The sequence below is a fragment of the Catharus ustulatus genome, chromosome 5 (genome assembly GCF_009819885.2).
Source record: "Catharus ustulatus isolate bCatUst1 chromosome 5, bCatUst1.pri.v2, whole genome shotgun sequence".
NCBI lineage: Eukaryota > Metazoa > Chordata > Aves > Passeriformes > Turdidae > Catharus > Catharus ustulatus.
In genome coordinates this window covers 22,829,271-22,854,056 of record NC_046225.1, presented here as the reverse complement: position 1 = coordinate 22,854,056, position 24,786 = coordinate 22,829,271, and the positions used below count along the sequence as shown (strand labels likewise).

Genomic DNA, 24,786 nt, shown 5'->3' with positions numbered 1-24,786 from the left:
CAGCCCCGCGCCACTTCTGTGGTGGCCTAGGGTGGCGGGGAGCCCGGCCTCTGCCCTCAGCTCCCGGCTGCGGCCCTCAGCTCCCAGCCGCTTCCCTCAGCTGACAGGCGCTGCCCTCAGCCGACAGCGCTGCTCTCAGCTGACAGGCGCTGTCCTCAGCTCCCGGTTGCGGCCCTCAGCCCCCGCCGCTGTCCTCAGCCCCCAGCCGCGGCCCTCATCCCCGACCAAGGCCCTCAGCCCCCGGTTGCTGTCCTCAGCCCCCGGTTGCTGTCCTCAGCCCCCGGCCGCCGTCCTGAGGCCCCGGTTGCTGCCCTCAGCTCCCAGTTGCTGCCCTCAGCCCCCGGCTGCGGCCCTCAGGCCCCGGCCGGCGGAGCTCAGCCGGCGCCGGGTGAGCGGCCCGACGGCCCGGCGGGGACCGAGCAGCGGCACCGCGCCCGGCCGGCCGGGAGCTCCGCGGCGCTGCCGCCCGCCCCGCGTCCCCACTACGCCCCCCGGGGAGGGGCCGAGCGGGCGGGCCCCGCAGCCCCCGTGGGCAGAGGTGAGGGCGGTGCAGCGGGGCTGCGCTATCCGCCACATTCGCCGCGTCCCGCCGGGATGGAGGGGCAGCTCCCGGGCCCGCCCAACTCCATGAGCTTCGCCGACGATGTGCTGAGCGTCTTCGGGGCCAACCACAGTCTGTCGGCGCGGCAGCTCTCATCGCTGCTGCAGCGCCTGGGCGCCGCGCCCGTCCTGGGCTCGGCGCTGCCGCTCGCACACCTGCACCACAACCAGGTACCGGCACCGCGGGGCTGGAAACGGCCAGGAGCGAGGGAGCCGGCCCGGCTGGCAGTTCCGTAGTGTCTTATGTCTCGCCGGCCTCGTGTTTCCTCACGGTGAAGCCGGGAAGGAGGGAAGGGAGAGAGGAGGGAGCAACTGTCTGCTGGGGCTCTGGGCTCCGGTTGCGGGCAGAGGTACCGGCGCATCGGGGAGAGCAGCCTGCGGCACGGGAGAATCCTGCCGTGCCTCAGAAAGCTGCTGCGCTGCGGGCTACCCCGGCACTGGCTCCCCGTCCTCCCTGCCCGGCTCTTAAACTGTCCCTTTTCCCGGTTAAATAGCATCTGTCCAACAGCAAGAAGCGTAAGGGAACCAGCTGGTATTCCCCTCCGAGAGCTGAATAAGCGAATCTTCAGGACTTGTAAAAATACGGTTGTCACGAGACAGCAAAAACTCGATTATGCAAACAGGTCTGCTTGTATAAAGAAACTTTTCCAGAAATTTTCATATCTTTTATCTGAGTGCCAAGTGTATAGACCCATCGATTAATGTACCAAGAGCTTTTTTTAACGCATATTTTATTTACTGACTGGATATCACTGGAACATTACTTCTCTTAAATAATTTGTACTCCGTTTAATGTCTCCATAAGAAACTCAGATCTCATTGCTGCTTTTAGAGTCTGTACTTTCACTCACCTGGACCATCCTGGACTGAATTTGTTTCCTTGAAGGGGAATTTTGAGATTGGTGGCAATTTCCGTACACTCAGAAATCAGACACAAAGTTAGTCACAAAAATGAAAGGAAAGCTGGAATGACTATTTTCTCTGGTTTGATTCCACTCCCTAAGAAACAGAAGAGGGGTGGTTCTAGGGCTTAAGAATTTTTTTTTTTAACATTGAGCAGTAACTCTTCTGCTTTTTCTGTGAAGGAAACAAATTTTGAATAAGCGCTCTTTGTTTTAGAAAGGTTTACTTGGGACTTCCCTGAAATCAATGTAGTATTCAGTAGAAGCGTCGCAATGTTTGCAGGAGTCACCACTTTCAAATCTCACAAATTGAACAGTGTTCCAACTCAGTGTGTTACAAATATAAACATTCCCAGCCACACATGCTAAATACAAGTTCACAGTGTTGAGTATGGCTATGAAAAGCAGCTTTCTTTAAAAGGGCATAGAAGTGAGTAGATTCTTCAGTCCTTCAGGTTTTCCATCTGCAAGAGCACGTAGGTCTCATACACAGATTTTGGCACAGGCTATAGGAGGGAAAAAAGTAATGCCCATTCTTATTACTATAAATGCATAGTCCTCATAAGTAACTTGAAGTTTAACTGAGACTGTTTTAACAAGCCTGTTCTAATTGTGTTCATGTTGAATAATATCTAGGGTATCATACTGAAATGATTTTTGAAATGAAAACTACTTTTTTGCTGAGTTACTTGTATTCTTTTTTAAAATTGGCCTTATGGCTGCTCTATCAGCTTGAGCCATTAAAGCAAGTGCATTTTAATCACTCATAGATGTCAGGTATGTCCATTACTTTGGGCAGGTGCAAATGCACACTCACACCACGTAAATCCTGTGTGACTGATTTAAAACACCATGAATCTTTGTGCTTACAAGTTGATAATTCAGCATCTGCTGGTTATGACAGAAGACATGAAGTGGCCTAATAAAAGTTTGGGTGTCAGAAGGCATCAGAGGCCTAAGCTCTACTGATTCTTGAGAGAGGAAGGTGAATACCTCTGGAGGGTGATTCAGTTCTTCCTTAAGACAGCTGAACCCATTCAGGCTGCTTAAGTGATTGTAGGAGGGCACAAGGTTTATCTTAGACTTTCAGTTCTTAACTTCTGTGTCCAGAGCTAGTGCGACGACTTCCAGGCCTTTCTTCGAATTGAGATAACATATCCCTGCTCTTCAGAGGGTCCCTCATCCTGAGCCTGAAGGAATTTTTAGTGGAGAACTGGTCTGTAAGGGACAGGTAATACAGCACTTGGCCAGAAGGAACAGTCTCTGTAATTTTATCCAGTATTAGTGTTTAGTTTTAATGCCTCATTCACAACAATTTTGGTAAGCTTATTAATCTCATTAGAAGATCCACAAGAATCTAATCCATTTTCATAAAGATTGAAAGTCTGGATGTTTAAGCCAAAAGATGATGGATTGATTTCTGTTTTCCTTTGACACCAGATTTACTTGAAAAGGGAGAGTAAAAAATGATTTAATTTGTTGGTGATAGTGTTTGAGTGTATACTTGTGTAGGTGTTTGTGGTAGCTTGTGTCCTATGATGTCTGTAAAGATGCTGATTTTTTAATGTAGAAGAAAAACACCTGGATATTTTGAGCATCCTTTTGGAATTTTGGATTGAACTTCCGGTTCAATTTCTTCTGGTTTTGGTCTCTTTTTGCTTTCACCATGCACTTTTATAATTATTTTTATTTTCTGTTTATATTTTCTTTGCTCTTCCATTTTTCTATTATCACCTTTTCTTAATATGTAAGCTAAGACTCCTTATCAGAGAAATAATTGAGCAAGCACAAATACTGATCAGTGCTGTTCTTTCACATTTTACTGTAGAATTGCCATACATTTTAGTCCTACTAATAGGGGTAAAATTAATAATTGCAGTCTAATAGAGATGATGGCTTGTTACTTGCTCTGTATTTTACATTGTTAGCAAGATGTAAAAACCATGAAACCATACTCGATCTTCTATCACTGAATTCATAGTAGTATGGCAGCCATACATGTGAGTGCCAAAGGACTAAATGACATGCTCAAAATTTCTGGTCAAAATTTTTTTTGGTAGTTTTTCACTCATTACAACTTGTCCTTTTGAAAAAATAGAGACAAGAGTGACAGTGTGGGTTAGGGTCTTGATCCAACACCATGTCTTGATTTTGCCTGGCCAGTGGGATGCTAAATAGGCTTAGTTGTTGTACCCTCTAAGTGTCTTATTTCTACAGTATTTTCAATAAATTTCAGTATTTGTAGACAGTTCTCAGCTCCCAACGTGGACAGCTGCTTTGCATGTTGTCATGGGGTGTGTGAAATCACTAAAGCATACAAGTACATTTGAGCAGCTGCATCTGACTTTCTCATGCAGTGCTGCTTATTGAAGGAATGATCACCATTTTAACCTGTCCTAAGAGACACAATGTAGTTACCACATCAACATTAGATGTTTTCATTTCTTACAAGCAAGTTGAGGCAGGCATAGCTGTATGTCTCTATTTTGCCTTATCCATGCACAGACTAAGTTTAAAAAAAAAAAGCCAGGGGGAAAAAACCCCCCTTGTTAAATAGGCATTCTGTGCATTTATTGTTTGCTGTTGCTACTGTGGGATCCCCTGCTCAGCCCTGGGGTGGGCTGGTGTTTATTCTGGCAGCATCTAGAAATTGCAGAGCCGGATGCTGTTTGGTATTTTAGTGCTTCACTTGTGGAATGCTACAGACAAAAAAGGTAGGGCAACAATAATAGCACAGCAGAAGATCAGAGAAGGGACTGATGCATTTAAAAGGTGATTGTTACTGTAGCATTTTTTTGTTAATTTCTTCAATTAGAAGAATCCCATATTGTTTGATCATTTCTGGGAGAGGCTAACCAGAGTAAAAGTAAATACCTATTTGAATAACCTAGTTGATAGTTTAATTTTTTCTAAGTCTCAGAATTCTGTAGCTATGTAAAATCGATGATTCACGTCCTCCCGTTTTGCTGAAAGCATTTTGAAAATTATTTTTTAACAGTTCAGGGGGGATTGATTATGTTATATATTTTTTGCAATGTTTACTAAACACTTGGTGACAGTCACATTAGAGGAAACCCTCTCACCTTCCCGCTGTGATGAGGTCTTACTGCACAGCAGGGGACAGACACGACAGCAGGCTTGGTGAGTCAGGACATCATTTTCAGTCCCCTGTTCCATGAGGCTAAATTTTCTCTCTGATGAGATGGTCCATTGGTCTTACAAAGTAAATATCTTATGTTTTTACAGCAGTGTGGCTGTGTTAATGTATTTATTTATCCTGAAAAGATAAATGCAGAGTTTTGCAGTGTGGACACATACCTTGCTCCAGTCCAAGGCTTCTAATGGATTCAGTCTTTTAATTAATCCTTTAATTGTGCTGGTGAACTCATGCAAGCTTGCTTTTTAGCTCTTGGGCGTATGTAGGAATTTACTGAGAGTATGAGGTGACTTATAACAGTGAATCATTTATAAGAATCATTATCCTCTGGGTTTGTCCCTGATCAAAATAATAATAGTAATTAAATACAATGCTGTTTCTCAATTTCACATGAAAGAGCTCTTCTCTGATGGTATTTCTCACTTCCATGTTTGTGTGTAGGCAAAGTTTCAAGTGTCAGGTTTATTCATTTATGCTGTGTCTGATTTAGTTTCTCTCCATTGTCTGTTTTCCTAACAACAATGTTGTTTAGATTTTTGTGAATTAATGTTAATACTAATGTACTGGTATTTAAAAATGCTAATACTCTATTGTGTATTTTAGGAATGAAATAGTTAAAGGTGATTTCTTTCAGAGATAGTTATGGTGTACCTTCTCAGCTCTTACTGGCTCGTTTTTCTAACCACAGACATCCAGAAATGGCTCCGTGAATGGAAATAAGCACCCTACAGTAACTATTCCTGTAGACCCTTTGTTTTGCTGTGGGCATATTAGCCATGCATTTTGTATTATTCCAAAATGCAGAGTTAACAGTAAAATGATTAAACACATAACCAGCTTAGAAAACTCCAGTGGTTTGTGTATTGACCTATTAAAGACTGTATCTTCAGTGGTGATTTCTTTATTCACTACTTTCATATAGATTAAATGAAGCAACATGTTTTAAAGCAGAAAAACATCTTCTATTGTAAGCTATATTTATTTTATGCATTATACTTCTTTGACATCGGCATTAAAAGATGAAATTATATGCACTTTGCTTCTATATGTTTGAGTCTTCAGGGTCTCATGGCCTTAACAAAATTTGCACTTGGGTTTAAGTTCAACCATGTACCTGAGTAATCTGCTAGACTGGCTTGTTAAAGAGGAAGGACTGAAATATTCTGGATGTAATTTCACTAAAGTCACTTGAATTGGCCTGCGTGTTCTCTTCCTCCAGGCAAATCAAGGAGAGTCACATTCAGGTGATGAGTGCATGCCTTTCACCTTTTGGACAGAAACAAAAATATTTATTAACAGGAGTGGAAGCAGCTCTGATGAAATAAATGACTTGTAATCGCTCTGTCTTATCTCTAGGAGTTAATAGCCTTATAAATAATAATGTTGAATTATTGGAGACGTGCTGTGGAATCTGAAGGTTAGCAAATCTGAGGAGAGCAGGGAGTGACCATTTGTGTTTGTTTTGCTAAGGCTTCTAGTGCTCTCTGCTTGCAACCACACAGATTTGTTACAGGGAGAGTTATGCTGTAATTAATGTCTCAAATAGAAGAAAACATTTGATTTTTTTGTTCTTGAGACTCAACTCTGGTATGTGTTTGTTGTGCAGCAATAACTGCACAAAAGTATTGTTTACACCCAGAAAAAGAACACTTTCCCTTATCATTGTAGGAAATAAAGTATGTAAATGAACAGAAAGTGTTAGATGGAAGATTTTAGCAGTTTCACATAAAACCACTCCATTTTTCTGTAGATGTATCTTTTATGATACTTTGTGGTTTGCATTTTGTCTTTTTGGTGGAAAATGACAAACAGAGGAACCAGCCTTGCCTTGCCCCTGCCCTGGTTTAGCACTGTAAAATACATTTATTGTTGACCCATCAGACATTGTTATGTCCTGAGCTAAAGGCAAAGTGAAGATCCCAAGCAGGTCTTTATCTCATGGTTTTACAAGACAATGTTTACCTTTTAGAGTTACTGCTATAATACGAATGAAAAATGTTTAGCTTTAGACCATTTTTAAGGAGTTAATTTGGGGAGATAAATAATAAGTGTTGTGAAGTATTGGTGGTCACTTGCATGAATAAGCTGTCACTAAATTACCAATCATTTTCTGGCATACTCTGTTACGGAGATTTTAACTGTACCTAATCCAATCTTAAATTTAATTAGTTTGTAAGTACGTTAGTTTTTAAGTACTTTGAAGCTATTTTTCCAAATATATTGTGAGGTTTAACTGTCTGAGTTCTCTAGGCAAAAGATCTGCAAATGTCTCTTTAAAAAGTGGTTTATTAGTTTGTGATTTATGTAACGTAAAGTACTTTGAATAATTTCTGTTTCGCATCAAGCAATCACAATATTCTCATACACAATGTACATTGTGTAGACTTCCTTGAAAATGCATCACAGTACTTCCATGTTGTAATTCTTGGATTTCTCATTGTATGTCTTATTTTTTGGTTTGCATTAATGTGTTGAGTTGTCCAAATCCCTTCTGGTTTCAGTGCTTGACTAGTGAAGAAATCTTTTTTTTGCATGGGATACCGAACGGCAGTCTCGTATCAAATTCCAACTTCTCTACAATATGTCCTGCAGTTTTGCAACAGCTAATGTTTCATCCATGTGATCATCAGGAAAACTTTGTGGACACATCTAAACCACATCCTTTGCAAGGTTGGTTACTATTACTTGCATTAATCCTGTGGCTAGAGTGGGGTTTTCTTAGAGGAATAGTAAGCATTTATCTATAAATATCAGGAGTGTCTCTTGTTTGCGAAGATATGATTCCAAAGTGGGAACCTCAACTGCTGTTTTCAGACAGCAGACTATCCAAACAAAATTGGTATCTCTTTACAGTGACCTATTTAAAATGCTGTAAGAAAGGTGAAAGAACTGACTAGAAAGTTATGGAATATTTTTCCCACTTAAGAGCCTTTCTGACTTGCTTTGTTTGGATAATGGTTTGTGCCTTGAAACCTAAGGACTCGTACTTATAGCTGGTTAATAGAAGAAAAGATGAGTGTACAGAAGGGAATTTTGTGCAGGTGATTTGCAGTGGAAAATGAGACTTGGTGGTATCTGTGTGTTAAGTTAAAATTACTTGGGCTGCATTTGAGTGGAATTACTTGCAGGGAGACCGTCAGGTAAGCTAGTGGCTGGTTTACTGAGGAAAAAATATTCATATTCTTTCCAAATTCTAACCTCTGCTTTCATGTCATCTTCTGTGATGACACCTCCATGAGGAAGATTGTTACATGGTTAAGTAGCCTTATTCTTCTTTTTCTCACTATTATTTCTATATTTATTGTGCACAGTACTGTACAGTGCACTAAAAAGCACTGGGCAGGGAATATTTATCTGATTAAAGAAATCATTTGTTGCATTAAAAAGGGTCAAATATATAATGACTTATTTGAGTCAATATTCCAAATGAACTTACTGTTCCAAGGGAGTCAGCTGAATTAATGTTAAAGTTAGGATGCTGGATTAGTAGTGCCTAATGTCAGTATTCATAAGAAGAGATACAGAAGTGCTTTTAGAAACTTTTGAAATACTAGTATTAATAACATTCGATCAATATAGGTGATTGTATTTAATAATTCCTAAAACATAGGAATGTTTTGCTGAGTTTTGCTGTGTCAGTGAAATATTAGAATTCTAACTGAGTAATCACTGAAACCATGGCACCAATTTAGCATGACTGTTCTAGATTGCTTGTATTTTATGGAGACCAGTATTACTAAGACCATAAGATCTGCATTGGAGAGTAGGGTCTAGTAGGGTCTGTTGTTCTCCTTTTCTCCTTTTTTTTTTTTTTTTGGGAGGGGGTGCTGGTTATGTACATTGAATATGGAATCCTTGACCTACAGTTAGCCTCCTAAGCTACTTAGACCAGAAGAAATTCAGAAGTTCAGAAGAAATGTCTAGTAGCCAGATAAGGAAGGCAACCTTCTCTCTGCCCCTCCCTTGGCTGCAGCACAAGAAATCTGCAAGGCCTGTGGGCAGGGCATTTTAAACCACTGTGACACACAGTGGTACCTGTTTGAACAGAGATTCCTAGAAAGGCCCAGTGCCCAGTGCAGCTGTTGATTTATACACCCCCACCCCATCACAACCTGAATCTGTATTGCAGTAGCATTGAGACAAAATTATTTCAATTACTGCCCATGGAAAAAAATCCTCCATTCCTATTTCTAGTTGTGCCTATGTGAATTTTCTCCCCAGAAACCCCCACTCTGCTAACAATGCACTGTCTCCCAAAATATTAATGGACAAGATGTGCAGAAAAAACCAGTTCATTGAGCTTTAGGAGCAGCTACTCACAATAAAAAATTAGTGATGCCAAAGCAGAGTAGAAGTTGGAAGGCAACAGATGTTAATGTCTTTTTTCATGGGATTTGTAAAACTCCCAACTAACCTATCTGATCTTGGGGCACACTCATGTCCTCCCCTTGCTTGCTTCTCTGAAAGATGATAGGGAGGTGTATAGAGATGCATCAAACAGCTGAAACTGCCCAGTGGCGTTCCTCATATCCAAGATAAACACTTTCTGTGTTCTCTGCTTTACTTTTTCATAAAGGTATTCATACACTTACTTCCTCTTCATCCTAGGACAAGGCTAAGGAAGAGCCTGAGCCTGCCTGTTCTTATAAGGAACAGTTCTGAGCAGCAGTGTTCTAAGGAGAGCATCTTACTTGCACTCCTGCAGTTTTATTTTTTGGATTTCTTGTGTCTTTGGGTATCTTGGCTGTCTCTTTATTGGAGCTACAGTTTAGGGACTGAAAGAATAATAGTAGTTAGCAAAACTTGACTGACTGAGCCATCAGTCTTGGGGGAAGAATTAGCACTGCATCAGAGTGTCCTGTTCTGGTACAAGTCAGACTACCCAGCTTTCTCAGATGTGTGTGGACTCATGAAAAGGCTAGTGTGGATGGAGTCCTAATGAATAAAACCATTTTAAGGCAGCAGTGCATACATGGTATTGTGAAATACAGTCCTTAATGCAGGAACTTGGCAACATTGGTTGTATCAGAATTTTTTCAACGCAGTTTGAAATGTACATTTTTGCACAGAATATGGGTAGATGTCCATGCACTAAACTAAAATACTCTTGTACTTCTGTAGTAATCTCAAATTTAGACAGTATTTTCTGACTCATGATAACAGTGGAAACCCATTTATTATAGATTTGATTTCAAAAATATACTTAAAATCTTAATTGTAATTTAGTTTAATAAAAATTTATCTATGTAGCTTAGTGAATCTACTCATATCTAGTGGTGTGTTTTTCCCTCTGTGTAGCTCTCTCAAAATTGGCAAATGAATGTTGTAATTGGCATTGATACATCTGCAAATGCTTCGAATGTTTCTAATGCTTTCTGTTCTTGACATAATATAAAATCCATTTTGTAAAAACATTGTGACACTGTACAGGGTAGAGACATCCCAGTTGCAGGTGAGGAATCTAGCTTAGTGTGTTTGCCAGTTGTGTTCCAGCAAATAATATCTGACCATAATCTGATCTGCTAGTTTCTGCTATGCAGAGAGGAATTTATGGTAAATTCTCTACATACATACAAGCTTACAATGATGCGACTTTCTGGATTATATGAAACTGTTCTCATCTAGACAACATTGTGTTGGCATTGATTATTATTTGTGAATAATTTTTAAAGGCAAACCCTCTGTCTCTGAGTGGATTACTTTGTAGTTCTGTGGCATCACATGAGGCACCCTTGTAGACCTCTTTAGCACAGCTTTTAAAGTTTTTCCCTGTACTCACAGGGGTTTGAGATGTCACTGGGAAAAAATGTTGTCCATAGAGGCACACTTTGTAAATGCTTACAAGCAACAACAACCACACCACACCTCTCCAGCCTACAGTTCAGGCTCCAGAATAATTATGGTATGGATTTGTGCAGGTCCTGGTGCCTGAATACTAAATATCTGAGATTATGCTTATGGTGAAGGAAACAAAATTATTCTGAACCCTGGTGCATTTACTGATCCTTAGGAAAGGTTTTTCCCATTGCATATCTAAATCATATCCAAATCATATCCTTCTTTTTGAACCTAGAACCTCTTTTTTATGCACTTTCATTTCTCTGTTAGAATTATCTCAACTCAGTTATCAGCTATCTATCACCTCACCTGTTGATAAGCAGTGATGGGCAGCATTTTCAGCCAGCAGAATGAGAGAAGGAGGGTTAGGAATGGAGATATCTCCTCAGGGTGATTTGAAGGAGTCATCTTTTATCAGGAAGGATTTTTTTATCTAACACAGCCAAGACAACAGTTTTTTGTCATAGAGTTTCCAGAAGTTAATGTCAATTGGATCTGACTCTGGGACTAGTAAGAAATTTTGTCTTTTCTCTATGCTATAGCTGCTTCAGCTATTGGCCTAAGTCTTAGTTTTTATTCTTCATTGACTGTAGAGAGATCTCATTTCTATTAGCAGCAGATGGGCCAGCCCATATAGTCTTCTAGCCAATGGATTCCATTTCTAATATGGTTGTCCCAGAAAGTGTTTTCAGATATTTTCTTTCTGCAGGTATGCGTCTTAACTGCCCATACATTTTAAGAATTTTATATTTGTGAGTTTTAATTTCAACCAAGAAATTACTCTTTTGCCAGTTCCATGCCAATTTAGCAATTAGAGAAATCTCAAGCAGACTGAAGTGGGTGTTATACTAAAATATTTTGTATTTCTCTTTGTTTATCCACAGTTTGGGGATTTGGATTCCTGGCTGTGTCTATCATTAACTTGGCATCACTTCTGGGATTGATTTTAACTCCTCTCTTAAAGAAGTCATATTTTCCCAAGGTTTTAACTTACTTTGTGGGCTTGGCCATTGGTACTCTCTTTTCTAATGCAATTTTCCAGCTCATTCCAGAGGTAAGCAAGGGGAATCATTATTTGGTTTGCATACTAGTTTCTAAGGTGTATTGATTTTAAAAGCATGATGCGGTGGGGTTCTGTCTCTAAAATGGGTTGCAGTCTCTAAAGAGTTTTGTGTGGGCTTCAGTGCCATTAGTTATGATCCGTCTCTGGAATGTGTCAGAGCCATCAAGATCTATGTCTTGTTGTTCATTGGGAAGGAACAAAGGCTATTCTGTCTCTAAACAAAAAAAAATACATTAGATAAAGTTGCAGTGAACTTTAATAGACTACACTGTTAACATTTAGTCCAAGTTTAAAAAATGTAATGAGATCAGAATCTTTCACAATTTCTGCTCATGGAAACCTGTGGTTGGTATGGAGACAGTTTTTGTAATAGGGAGATATCCGTGTATTGTGACGTTTGTTTTTCTGGAACTGTACTAAGATTGCAGACTAATTTGCATTGCTTTTTTCTTCACTATTAGGCATTTGGGTTTGACCCGAAAGTAAATAACTATGTTGGGAAAGCTGTTGCTGTGTTTGGCGGATTCTACATTCTCTTCTTTGTGGAAAGGATCCTTAAAGTGATACTAAAGCTCTATAACAAGGTAATGAAACCTATCACTAACTGAATGAGCCCTGCCTCAAAGTATCTGTCATATTTTGTGAGATACCTACTAGATTAAGAAAATGTGTGTGTGGGGGGTTCTATTTTATCTGAGGAATTCAGCCTTATTGCATATTAATAGGGGAATAAATCTCACTTTTTTGAGGGAATTACAAGCACCTCCAGGAATGGTATCCAGATGTGAGTGTGGTCTGCTCCAGTTGCTCTCAACATCCAAGTAGTCGCTGTGGTAGCTAAATGCATCAGAAAAATGTGGAAATATGTAAGAGTTGGAGAGAATGAAGTCTGCCCATGGAGCTCCTCTTTGGGCAGGAGAAATCAGTGTGACAATTACACCTTCTTGGTCATCTGCTAAGTGCAGCTGTGCTGATAGGGCCTGACTCTGGCCTTCAGTAACTTCTGCTCTTTGTTTCCCAAGCTCTGCTACACAGACCTACTTCAGTGAGCACTTCTCCTCTTGCCCAGGGCTCTGCTTTCTACTCCTGTGTCAGAGTATTTATCTTCTGTGCGCTCACTTGGACGAGGCTGAATTTGTCTCAGAGAAGGGTGCCTCAACTTTTTTGGTCCTCCCTGCCTAATACTGGTGAAAGGAAACTGCCCTGTCTTCCTACTCTACCCTCCTCTTCAGTTTTCTCCTCCCAAAGTGGTACTGAAATTTATGGTGATTTAAGTGATACTGAAGATTATGATGATCAACTGTCCCTCATTTACAATGGCTAGAAATAGAAAAAATGACTTTGTTTTTCTTTGTTTATGTACACAGACAAAGGCTAATAAGCTCTATTTGACAAAGAGCCATGAATAACTAGCAAATATTGATCACTTTTGGTCAGGTTGGCTTGGGGATTTCTACGTAAAGGTATAAAAATGAAAAGTGTTCCATGTTTTCTGATTAGCTAAAAGGAAGAGAAAAATTAGGAGCTTAGATATGTTTGGAGTTCATTAAAAAAATTAAATGTTCACTGCTGCTTATTTCAGCAATCACTTGGTGTTGAAAGCAAGGCAGCATGAATATGATCTCCCCCCCACTTTTTCCTTTTTGTCTTTATTTCTTTATTTTCTTACATTGCTACTTTGCTTTTGTTTTAATTAGCTACCTACTTGTTTATTTGTCACCTAGAATGGCCACGATTACTTAGAAAATGGAGAAGAGAATCCTTCTCAGGATAAGACTAACTCACCCAAACCACCATCATCCAGCAATGGGGGCACATGTTACGCAAATTCAGCTGTCATAGAGAGCAATGGAAATCTTGGTTTTGACACCATCAGTGTGGTCTCAGCACAGGTATGGAAATGATGTCTATTTATTTATCTATCCCTGCCAATTATATAAGCATATCTGAGGAGAGAGTTAATATGAATTTTTATTACTTTTGTAGACTTACAGCTCATAATTTGTTTGAACCCTGTGAAAAAAACCCAGGGTTTTGGGGCAAGCTTGAAAAAGCTGAATGACCCACTCAATTTGTAGCCAACAAAAAAGGCTATGCTATATCAGTGTTGGAGTGGGTTGGACAGGGAGATGTTACCTAATCAGATTTGAATTTGTATTTAATTTGGTTAATTTTGGTTTTGTTGTTATTACTGTTTTGCTTTAAAGAGTAATAGTGTGTTTTACTGTTGTGATAATATTGATCATACAAAATGATCCATACTTTGTTCCTGAATACATAAACCCATTGAGTGTGAGAATCTGATTCTTCTGAATCAATGATTAAAGAGAAAAACTAGTACAGTAACCTTCAGGCATTATATTGTGAGCACTGCTTGTGATAATGCAGCCTATTTGGATACTGTGGGAATCATGGAGGTCATATGTTGAGACAGAAGCCAAAACAAATAAAAGAAGCCTCTGCTCTTTGTGGAGACAGAAGCAGAGTGGCCAGCAGGACTAGGGAAGTGATCATTCCCCTGTGGCACTGCTGAGGCTGCACCTCGAATCCTGTTCAGTTTTGGGTCCCTCACTACAAGAAGGACCTTGAGGTGCTGGAGCGTGTCCAGAGTAGGGCAACAAAGCTGGTGAAAGAGATGGAGCAGGAGCCCTATGAGGAGCAGCTGAGGGAGCTGGGATTGTTTAGCCTGGAGTAAAGAGGCTTGGGAGGGATCTGATCATTCTCTTCAACTATCTGAAAGGAGGCTGTAGCCATGTGGGGGTTGGTATCTTCATTCCAGTATTAAGTGACATGGCAAGCGGAAACAACCTCAAGTTGTGCCAGGGGAAGTTTAGATTTGATATTAGGAAAAAGTTCTTCACAGAAAGGATTGTCAAGCATTGGAACAAATTGCCCAGGGTAGCAGTGGAATCACCATCTCTGGAGGTGTTTAAAAGGTGCATGGAGCTATTGCTTAGGTATGTGGATTAGTGGTGGTCTTGGTAGCATTAGGTTAATGGTTGGACTCAACGATCTTAGAGGTCCAACCTAATGATTCTCTGTAGCAACACAACAAAAAAGCCATCATTGCTCTTGTCCTCTGCCAGTGAGGTTCAGAGGGGCCAGGTCGGGGGAGGCCCAATGTGGCTGAGGTGCTTTGGAGCAGTTAGGGTAATGACAGGAGAGTAGGTATGCATTCAACTTTACAGGATTGTAGTATTTAAGACAAAACCGTTTGTCATAAGCTAATGTGTGCCCAAGAGAAGTTTAATGTGTCCTCATAATCAATAGCTTGTTAAAGAGGGCAAATACAGAGTAGTCAGAAATGCAAATGAAGGCTTTAAAGAAGTCTGAAGCCTGATTGTGCCAATGTGTGGTAACTGTTTTCAGCCGTGGGGGATCCAGCTATATATTCCCTCTAATGCCAGAAGAAATTGACTGATGGAGTAAATGTTTAATAAGTCATCTACTTTCTGTTTCCACTTGCAGCAGTAAATGCAACCTTGGAAATCTTTTTGCTTTACCAAGTTTGTATCTACTATGCATTGAAATACGGTTTGACAACAGAAAATTTGAAGTAAAGTTATTTGAGACACAAATTGCTGAAACGTCTGTGTTCTTGAGTGTGCATTGTTAGAGTTGTATAACAGAATTTCACAGTGCCTTTATTTATTGCCTGGAGGCAGTGTCAGGATTCCTTCTTGGTCATGTGGGTTCTTCCAGAGAACATACCTGGTTCCTGTCTGAGGGAATCAGACATGCGTTGGTGTCCTAGTTTGGAGCAATTGGAAATAGTAATAGTAATCTGAGATACTGTAGGATAAAATAAGAGAGTCTTTGTATAATTTCTTACGTTTGGGAGTGAAGGAGAGGCCATTACTTTTTAAAATGCCCCCTGTGTTTAGAAGAGCATAAATACCAAGAATGTCTTTGGTTTACCATGAACCATAGAGATACAAATTATGTAGAACTGCACAAATAATTAATAAAAGTTAAACTGGATAGTCCAGCTGGCATCTCTTTTGATGTTTGCTTGACTATCGTGACAAAGTGGAAATAGTCCACAGGAGGCAGACATTGCTAATTTTTTGCTTTGGAATCCTATGGGTTTGTAGGATATTTTGTCAGTAGTAAATGTGTATTATGTAATATGTATTACTTGTTCATCTATTTCTACTGGATACATGATCTAGTAAAGTTCAGAATGTAAATCCAGAAAAGCCATTTCATCATACTTTATATAACCTAGAGAAGTTGTCAAGACATTATTTAAAATGGATTACATGTAAAAATTATGATACTTCAGAGCTACACAGTAAATGTAAATGGTATATAGCCATATACAGATATATATATCACTATATATATAGATATATCTAAGCCAGAAGCGTCTCAGAAACTGATTCCTAGTTTATAAACTACAGTTTTATCTGCATTTTGGAAGTTTGGATCAAGAAAGTAATTTTTAGAAGTAAATCAGTACTAGTACACTAAATTAATTGAAATTACTTAAAATGTTATTTTCGGTGGAAAAAATGGATGAATTATTTAAAATGAAAATTTATGCATTAGATGAAACTCACTTTCCTCAGTAACGCTAGAAACATGTGCAAGGAAGATGATATGTTATAGACAGAAATCAGGATGATCTCCAAAACAATCCTTTCTCCAGTTTGTAGTCAGTTTGAAGGATAGTCACCAGAGAACACAAAAAAATAGGGAACAGATCTCTAGCTCAGGAAGCTGGATGAATTGGTGGAAGAGCTTTGCTAATCGTATTTGGTTTTTCTTAGACTCATGTATTTTGTGGGGCTTGCTTTGTAAGACTTCTTTCTTAAAGTGATGTTCAGCTTGTCTTCATGGATCAAGAGAGTGATCTGTTGCTTGTAAGTGATCCTATCTCAAATGGAAATAATACAGGTAATTAATAATCTCAGAAAAATGATTGGTACTGCTTGTGTTAGAGGAAATGTTGAGATGAAAGCCTTTAAAAACTAAAGGCCAAATGTGTAGTACAAATCTAAAACCTATGTGTTTGAGTCAGCAGGGAAACTTCTGACTTTTTGATACCATTGCTCATTTTCACATTATAAAAGTATAATTTCAGAACTTCCTGTGGATTGAATAGGAGCTACTTTGTGGCAGTTTTGGCACTGCTCAACCAAGGCTTTATTATCTATAATTCCAGGCAGTGCAATAGCACCTGACTCAGAAATTCCTGACCTGAACTTTTCTCCTGTCTCAAGGCAGCTCCTACATACAAGAATGTGGTCAGATAAGAGTCCTATGAGCAAATCATGCAACAGACCTTATAGTACTCTGTCCTTAAAGATTTTGTAAGAATCGATTAATAATTTCATTTCCTTGAAGTTCAAAATTCAGTTTGTCTGGTAACATTTGCGTATAGCAAAACTAAAACAATTTGTGACATTCTTTTAAATTACTAAAGAAAATTTCTTGGGATACTCCTTTGCCTTCTCCTAAGGAGAAGGTGTTCCTCTAATCCTTCTAATTCAAGAAGTGGAGATGTGTGTGGATGAGGGGAGAGCAGTGCTGTATTGCCTGCCTTAACTTACAGTGCTTTTGACAGTGTCTCTCACAAAATCCTCATAGGCAATGTGGAATGCATGAGTGGACAGTGAGGTGTATTGAGAACTGGCTGAATAGCAGATCTCAGTGGGTCAGGGTGTAATTGGAGGCCTATCACTAGTGGTGTCCCCCAAGGTTCAGCACTGGGCATTGTATTGTTTAACCTATTCAAGGACTTGGTGAAGGGGCAGGTGCCTCCTGAGCAAGCTCACTGATGACACAAACCTGTGAGGAGTGGCCAATACCCCACAGGGCTGTGCAGCCCTTCAGAAGGGCCTCAACAGGTTGGAGAGATGGGCAGAGCAGAACCTCCTGAAATCCAACAAAGGCAGATGCAGCATCCTGCACCTGGGAAGGAATAACGCCAGGCACCAGCACAGGCTGGGGGTTGTTCTGCTGGAAGTAGCACTGCAGAGAAAGACCTGGGTGTCCTGGTGGAGAACAAGCTGTCCATGAGTCAGCAGTGCCCTTGTTGCCAAGAAAGCCATTGGTATGCTGGGGTGCAGCAGGGAGAGCATTGCCAGCAGGTCAAGGGAGGTGATCCTGCCCCTCTGCTCAGCCCTGGTGAGGCACATCTGGAGTGCTGAGTCCAGTTCTGGGCTCCTCAGCACAAGAGGGACATGGAGCTCCTGGAGCAGGTCCAGTGGAGACCACAAGGGCAATGAGGGGACTGGAGCAGCTCTTACAAGGAAAGGCTGAGGCAGCTGGGGCCTGTTCAGCCTCCAGAGGAGGGGAACTTGGTTTATAAACATCTGCCATGTGCTTGAGGAGGGATGTTGGACCAGATGAGCAGCTGTGGTCTCTTCCAACCTTAACTAATCTGTGATTTTGTGCTATGTATGTCTGTAGGCACACAGTATATGTATGTATTACTGCTTATATATGCTGGTAAGTAAGCACTAGTTAATGCTTTAGAAGCATTTTTTTTTAATGGGGAAAATACTATAATGCTTGCAAATATTCTGTAAATGCAGTATGTGTGTACAGAAATTCATAAAATGGGTTGACAGGAACTTTTAGGGGAGCTTAGTTTGTGCTCCCAGTTAGAATAGCAGTTCATTTTATGTGTGTTCAGGTTTTTCATTATTTCATAGCACCACATGTATAAATTACTTCCACTTCTGGGAAGAATTAGTGAGATCCCTGGAGTGTATGTGTACTGCAGTTTTATATTAACCTGTTGATTTCATGCTCTGAGCCTTTAATTGGGCAGTAAAAATTAGCCACCACTGTTTTTATTAAACATTCACTTTGTAGAAACTAATTTGAATAGCTGGAACTTGACTATCATTGCCCAAAATTAGAAATAAACTTTATGAAATATCTTAATGTAGACACATTCTACAGTACAGACACATCATACACGTCTAGAATACATGTCTAGAATTCTGTTACTGTGCTAGCTGAGTGTGCCTTTGAAACCATGAGGTAGTGCCCGTTGTTTTAAATACAGATGCTACCAGTCACTGAGATCAGTTCCTTCTGACTTTACGTGCTTATATAGAGGTGGCAGAGGAGGCTTGGGACTGTCTTTATCTGGCAGAGACTCAGAGACACATTCAGACCACTGTGGCCTGAATTGCTTCCTGTCTCAGCTGAAGGGCATCCAGGTGACACTTTGTAGTCAGAAGGGTGATTGGGTCCGGCATGTTAACCTTGTTGAAACAGAAAATGTTTGGTGCTACTGTTGTGCCATTTGCTTCTTGGACGAAGCAGTTTGGTCTCCATATGCAGCAGTGCTTGCTTGAGTTTATACTTGGCATTCATGTAAAGACAGAAACAAATTAATTGACTTCTTTATTCAGTGTTCTGTATAATTGTTTTATTCAATTTATTTTCAGGATGAGGCCACCCAAAGCAGCCTGTGCAAGTGTCTTAAAGGGCGTCCCCTGTCAAAGATTGGGACCATTGCTTGGATGGTGACACTGAGTGATGCTGTACATAATTTCATTGATGGCTTGGCTATTGGGGCGTCTTTCACTTTATCTCTGCTTCAAGGGCTTAGTACCTCTATAGCCATCTTGTGTGAAGAGTTTCCTCATGAACTGGGTAAGGAGCTTTATTACACATGTTGTTTGCTGTGGAAATCACTGTTGTAGGTGGTTGTGTTGGCATAAAGTTGGCAGAGGTTGAATGAAAGTTTAGACAAATTAATAGAAAAAATATTCATCGAAAAGTTACTGAACACCAAAACACACATCTGGCACAGGAAGTTCCCAAGTGCAGGTGGGTGGAAGCTGGGAGCATATATTGGACAGGTACTAATTATCCTGTTTATATATGCTGCATACAGTGTTGTATTAATTACAGTAATTTCACGATTATAAGCCGCACTGAGTATAAGACGCACTTTTGAGTTTCAGCAACTTTTTGTTTTTTTGTCCATACATGAGCCGCACCTGATTATAGGCCGCATGTTACAATACAGAGTGTGATAAAAGGTATCTGTTCTATCACCATCTGTTGAGGGTGGGGACAGTGATCCTTATCTCAATGGCAGATAATCTGCTAATGGGCCATCCATTGAAACCAGGCAGGGCATTGTTCTTTATCTTTTCACACCCCATCCTTCCTCCAGGGAGTCATTGTCTGCTAATGGCCCATTGAGTCCCACTGTGTGACTGATAAAATTACTGCATCCCATTGGAAGTTGCTCCAGCCAGGGGGAAGAGCCCAACATTTCTTACCAAGATAAAAACAGAGGGTTTGGGACACTAAGGTAGCCCCTTTCTCCACTGGACTCCAGTGGAAAACTGGATTTGTCCACATCACCACTGGACCTCCAGAGGGAAACTACACCTTGTACAGGAGCACTGCTCCAACTGAGCCACATCTGTCACAGCAGGAGGATGCAGCCACCATTTAATGGGACTGCTGCCAACACCCTGCCTGATGGGGTGTCAGGTTGTACTCTGACTTTGTCAGGGTTTGGAGTTTGTTTCTTTGTAGTACTGTATTTCTATTTTGATTTCCCTAGAAAAGAACTGTTATTCCTAATTTCCATATTTTTGCCTGAAAGCCCCTTGATTTCCAAATTATAATAATTTGGAGGGAGGGGGTTTACATTCTCCATTTCAAAGAGAAGCTCCTGCCTTTCTCAGCAGACACCTGTCCTCCAAACTAAAACAGCAACTTTTTGTTCTTTGTCCATATATAAGCCGCACCTGATTATAAGCCGCACTTTGGGTTCGGACCAAAATTTTAGTCAAAATGGTGCGGCTTATAAACGTGAAATTACTGTAATTTTAAAACCAGAAATCATCATAGGTAGTTGTGTGTTCCTGTGTTCTTAGCTCAATCTTGCATCACTATTTGTTTAGACTATTTCAGTTTCCTTAGTATTGAAGCAAAATCCTCATCACGTATTTGAATGAAGAAAAACAGCACAGGGATATAATGTGTATACAAATAATGTCTTTTCTTCAGACTTGCTTTGAAATCAGAAAATAACCACAATATCATTTTCTGAAGACGGTTTTCTCTTTTTATTCTTTTAGGGGATTTTGTCATCTTGCTTAATGCAGGAATGAGTACTCGGCAGGCTCTGTTTTTCAATTTCCTATCTGCATGTTCTTGTTACATTGGGTTGGCCTTTGGAATATTAGTAGGCAACAACTTTGCTCCTAACATCATCTTTGCTATAGCTGGTGGAATGTTCCTGTACATCTCTCTGGCAGATATGGTGAGATATAATTTCATTTTCGGTTATTTATTTCCCTGCAAAAAACCCCATATACTCCACTAAGTCTCTCTAGTAGAATTTAGTATTTTCTACTTCTCCTGCCAGTGACTAATCATAATCATAATCATAATCATAATCATAATCATAATCATAATCATAGTAGATACTTACTGTTACTGATAGATAATGATTTATACAGGCTTTCCTATTGGTAACATGTTACGTTTATTCATGAAACAATAAAGCCTTTCACCTCATCATATTATTATTGAAATGGGGTTTTAGACAGAGACAAGCCTTTCATGAATTTGACCTGGTTTAATCAAAGAGTAAAAAGTGTATAAACACTACTTTTCAGCATTTTAAAGTGTCACATATTTCACCTTATTATTTTAAAACGTTCATTTGTCTAGTTAAACCAGGTTGTGAAAGAAAAACAAAAAAAGGTAAACAGAATGAAGTTAAATATTAAATTTTGAATTGAATGAAAGGTGTTGTATAACCACCTTTCATTCAACTCAGTGAAACTGTAATAAAAAACTTGATTTAAATTCTGTCCTGGTTTAAATTAAAGAGTACCAGCCTCATTTATGTGGTTCAGGCAAAAAATTTTGCTGAGTTCTATTCAAAATAGTCTGTCTACCATTTATTTTCCACATTGTGCTAGCAGGTCTAAGAAATTGTGCTAAAATCCAGATCATATTTAGACATTGGGTAAAAAAAATCTAGATTCACAGGCACTTAGCAATAGTCCATAATTTCCTCTTATGATGATATTTTGTTTCAAAATGACTGAGATCTTTCAAGAGTTTTAAGTTTTAGTATGTTTAATTCAGTATTTTAAGAACAAATGCAACAGGTGCAAAGGTGTTTACATCTGCCACATGAGAATCCATTTGAGTGCAGAACTGGAAGAGTGAAGCCTGAATCTGAAAAGATTTGAGATCCCAGTTTGAGTCCATGTACATTTAGGAACTGTCATATATTTATAGTGACTATTTCATTAAATACTGTTATAGTTTGGGTAGGAGTATAGGATTTAATAAGTTGTTACAGTTATAAATAATATAAATAATTTATTTTATAAGCTTGCAGTACCTTAATTCCTAGTGTTTTTCGTTTAGCTTCACCCATATAACAAATAGTAATGTCCTGAACTCTGATGTGTTAAATTCATGGTGTAAATTTATAATGACTCAAGTTTGTTATTAAATCTATCAAAGTAGGTAACATTCTTTTCTTTTTATCTGTTGTTCTCTTCTCTTCTTTCTGTTCCTTTCTACCTGTTTCTCTCCTTGTACCTGCCTCTCTTTTTCTAGGTTTTTGGATTGTATCAGTTACCTATCTGAATTTTTTCTTCCCCTGAAAAGTCTGAAATAGGGTATTGAAGTGCTCTGTACAGAGTTCTGGCTTTCCACTTTCTTACGATTTTCACGCACTTCTGGTTTGCTTGTCCAGAAGCAGGTAGGATTAATTGGAATGCCATGCCTTCCTCCTTTTCTTTCTGCTGTTCTTTTTTCTTCCAGTATTGGCATAGTCCAACCTCTGCCAATAGGATTACTTGAGTGGGGAGGTTGTGGGCAGGTGGGAATGTATGCTGAGGTGTGTGCACAAATGAGCCTTGCTGTATGGCATGAAGTTAATCTGGTTTTGTGCTGTTGTGCAAGAGTGTGACGGAGCTATGGAACCATTTCTGGGAAGCTTTGGGCACTTCCCGTTAACTTAGCCTGTTCTTCAAGAATTGCATTACCTTCAGTGGATGTTTTTGTGTTGTGAGATCAAAGAAAGATACAGCTTCTGAGTCACCCAGCCTGAAGGCTTCCTAACCAGGGCTGAAATAAACTGTCTTCATTGTATTCTGGTTATGCTGTTCTCAGCAGAACAGCAGAATACTTTGAGGCTTATTTCTCAAAAGTCACTGTAGTTGACTTTACCTGCAGCAAACACATGCCCTGAATCACTCCATGCAAGGAACTTCATGCCTGTGCTATTCTGCTATCACCTCCACTGGCTCCAGAGACAGTATCTTTGTGTCTGCAGTTAGGAGGGCATCAGTCAGCCTTTGCTCTTGTGTTAACCATTGAAGTGTGTGTTACGGAATGAAGAATCCCTTCCTGGCACTGTGGTGTCACATTGCATCTGTTACCACCAATTTCACACCAGTCATCTTCCTCTTCTTCCTTGCTTGACCTGAGGAGCTCACCAGACCTTCCACATGTAAAGGGTTTCTTATTTCTGAGGGGTTGCCCATGTTTTCATCTTCACTTCATTTTCCTTTAGATAAAGCAGAAGAATCCTAATCTTCTGTTTCCCAAATAAGGATTTCTCTTTATAGCAGCAGAGGAAGAAACAAAACATTTAACATTACAAGGGCAGCTGCTTCTAGCAACACATGGACCAACAACTGGAACCTAGGAGGCTGCTGGAATCAAAAAGGGAAAATTTGCATGAGACAGAACCAGATAAAACCACAGTAGAGAGGAAAAAAACACCATTTCATCTTACCATCATCCTTGGTGGAATAGTTTGTCAGGGTAACTAGGGTGATACTTTCCTGTGACTGCTTTCACCCTCTGTTAGTTGTAATATTCAGTCCAGAGTAGCAATATGGTTCAGTTCTTAAATTAAGCATGCTACCACGAGATGGCAATACTTACCTAAATATCTCCCTTTTTTCAGTTCCCAGAGATGAATGATATGCTGCGGGAGCAAGTGACAGGAAGGAAGACGGATCTTACATTCTTTGTTATTCAGAATGCTGGTTTACTAACGGGGTTTACTGCTATCCTGATGATTACCTTGTATGCAGAAAATATTGAGCTGTGAAAATGGATTCAGGATTGGAGACATCAAGGAAATTACAAATGGAAGACACTTGAAATTCAGGCAGGGACATTCATTTAAGCTACTCAGTTTTGGAATGGTGGCAAGGCCAGTCCTGTTCCTCTTGCCCCAAATACAGGAAGTTCTTTAGGACTTGCAGTTGAGCCAAATAGTAGGAGCTGTCAGCTTCTGTAGGATGCCAAAAAATGATGCTAATATTTTTATTTCTACTTAAAATTATCAGACATATCTGAACTGTCATAGAGGAAGGGTGTTACTTGGCCAGTAGAATTATGTAATACATGCAACTACCTGCAACTCCTGACCAACTGAAAGCTGAGGTCTACAAGGAAGATGTGTATTTAAAAGAAAATAAAACAATTTCATATCCTTTTTTAACTGTGATGAAGGCAAGCAGTTTCAAAACTGGTTAATTTTTATGACTTTTGTTGCAGGATTTGTCTGTGTAACATCTTCATTTCCCACCAAAAAACGAAAGAAAAAAAATCAAACCATTTCAGAGTAGGTACTAATGAAGCTAAGATTTTTAATTACTAATTAACACTGGAAGCAAAGATACCAGTTCCTGCTTTTCATCTTTTCTCTTTATAAGTGCACTAGGGAATTGTTGATTTATTTTGAGAACCACTTTTTTTAATTAGAGGGAACCTGTGTTAAATTTATTACTGTTTATCAACTCCATAATATTTTAGAAACACTGAGTACTTTAAAAATGTTTGAGTATTGTGTATTCTATGAAAATAATAAAGTTTTATACTTAAGTTTCACATCTGTCCCCTTTAAAAATCAGGTTTTTAGTCTTACGAAGGAGAATTTAGGGAAAAAAAAAACCTGCTAAAATCAACATTCCAGTATCCTTTCTTCATAATTTGAATGATTTCTTTGTTTGCAGTTGGGTGGAATGAAATTATAATAAAATATACAAATTCTTACCACAATCTGTTGCGTGCGAACTTTCTAAAATCATGCTTATACATATAAGTTCTTCTGAAATAAACAATTCATCTTCTCATTACTAATCTGTTGTAAGATGAACACAAGGAAATTCATAAAAAAATACGTTCCATTTCAGTCACCACTTTGAAGGAAGTCTTGTTATCTCCAGTAAGTTACTTTTTTCATTGATTTTTAA

General features: G+C 39.6%; 1 protein-coding gene across 2 annotated transcripts; it reads left to right on the top strand.

The window, feature by feature from the left end:
• The first annotated feature begins 565 nt into the window (after window positions 1-565).
• On the top strand, window positions 566-24,421 carry SLC39A8 (solute carrier family 39 member 8). Of its 2 annotated transcripts, XR_004418049.1 has the most exons (9): window positions 566-771; window positions 7,161-7,329; window positions 11,382-11,551; window positions 12,022-12,144; window positions 13,285-13,452; window positions 18,970-19,177; window positions 20,626-20,810; window positions 22,130-22,274; window positions 23,490-23,575. XR_004418049.1 is itself a non-coding variant. In XM_033061141.1 (8 exons), the coding sequence occupies exons 1-8, from the start codon at window positions 595-597 to the stop codon at window positions 23,634-23,636; spliced, it is 1,347 nt and encodes a 448-aa protein (XP_032917032.1). In that variant the 5' UTR covers window positions 566-594; the 3' UTR covers window positions 23,637-24,421. The 2 variants fall into 2 exon arrangements, 1 of the variants encoding a protein (XP_032917032.1); XM_033061141.1 differs by lacking the exon at window positions 22,130-22,274 and having other exon boundaries at window positions 23,490-24,421.
• The last annotated feature ends 365 nt before the right edge of the window (window positions 24,422-24,786 follow it).

Coding starts and splice junctions, on each gene's coding strand:
- SLC39A8 (XM_033061141.1), top strand. CDS start 595: ATGGAGGGGCAGCTCCCGGGCCCGCCCAACTCCATGAGCTTCGCCGAC. Junction 12,145..13,284: donor TACTAAAGCTCTATAACAAG/GTAATGAAACCT, acceptor TTTGTCACCTAG/AATGGCCACGATTACTTAGA. Junction 19,178..20,625: donor AGAGTTTCCTCATGAACTGG/GTAAGGAGCTTT, acceptor TTATTCTTTTAG/GGGATTTTGTCATCTTGCTT.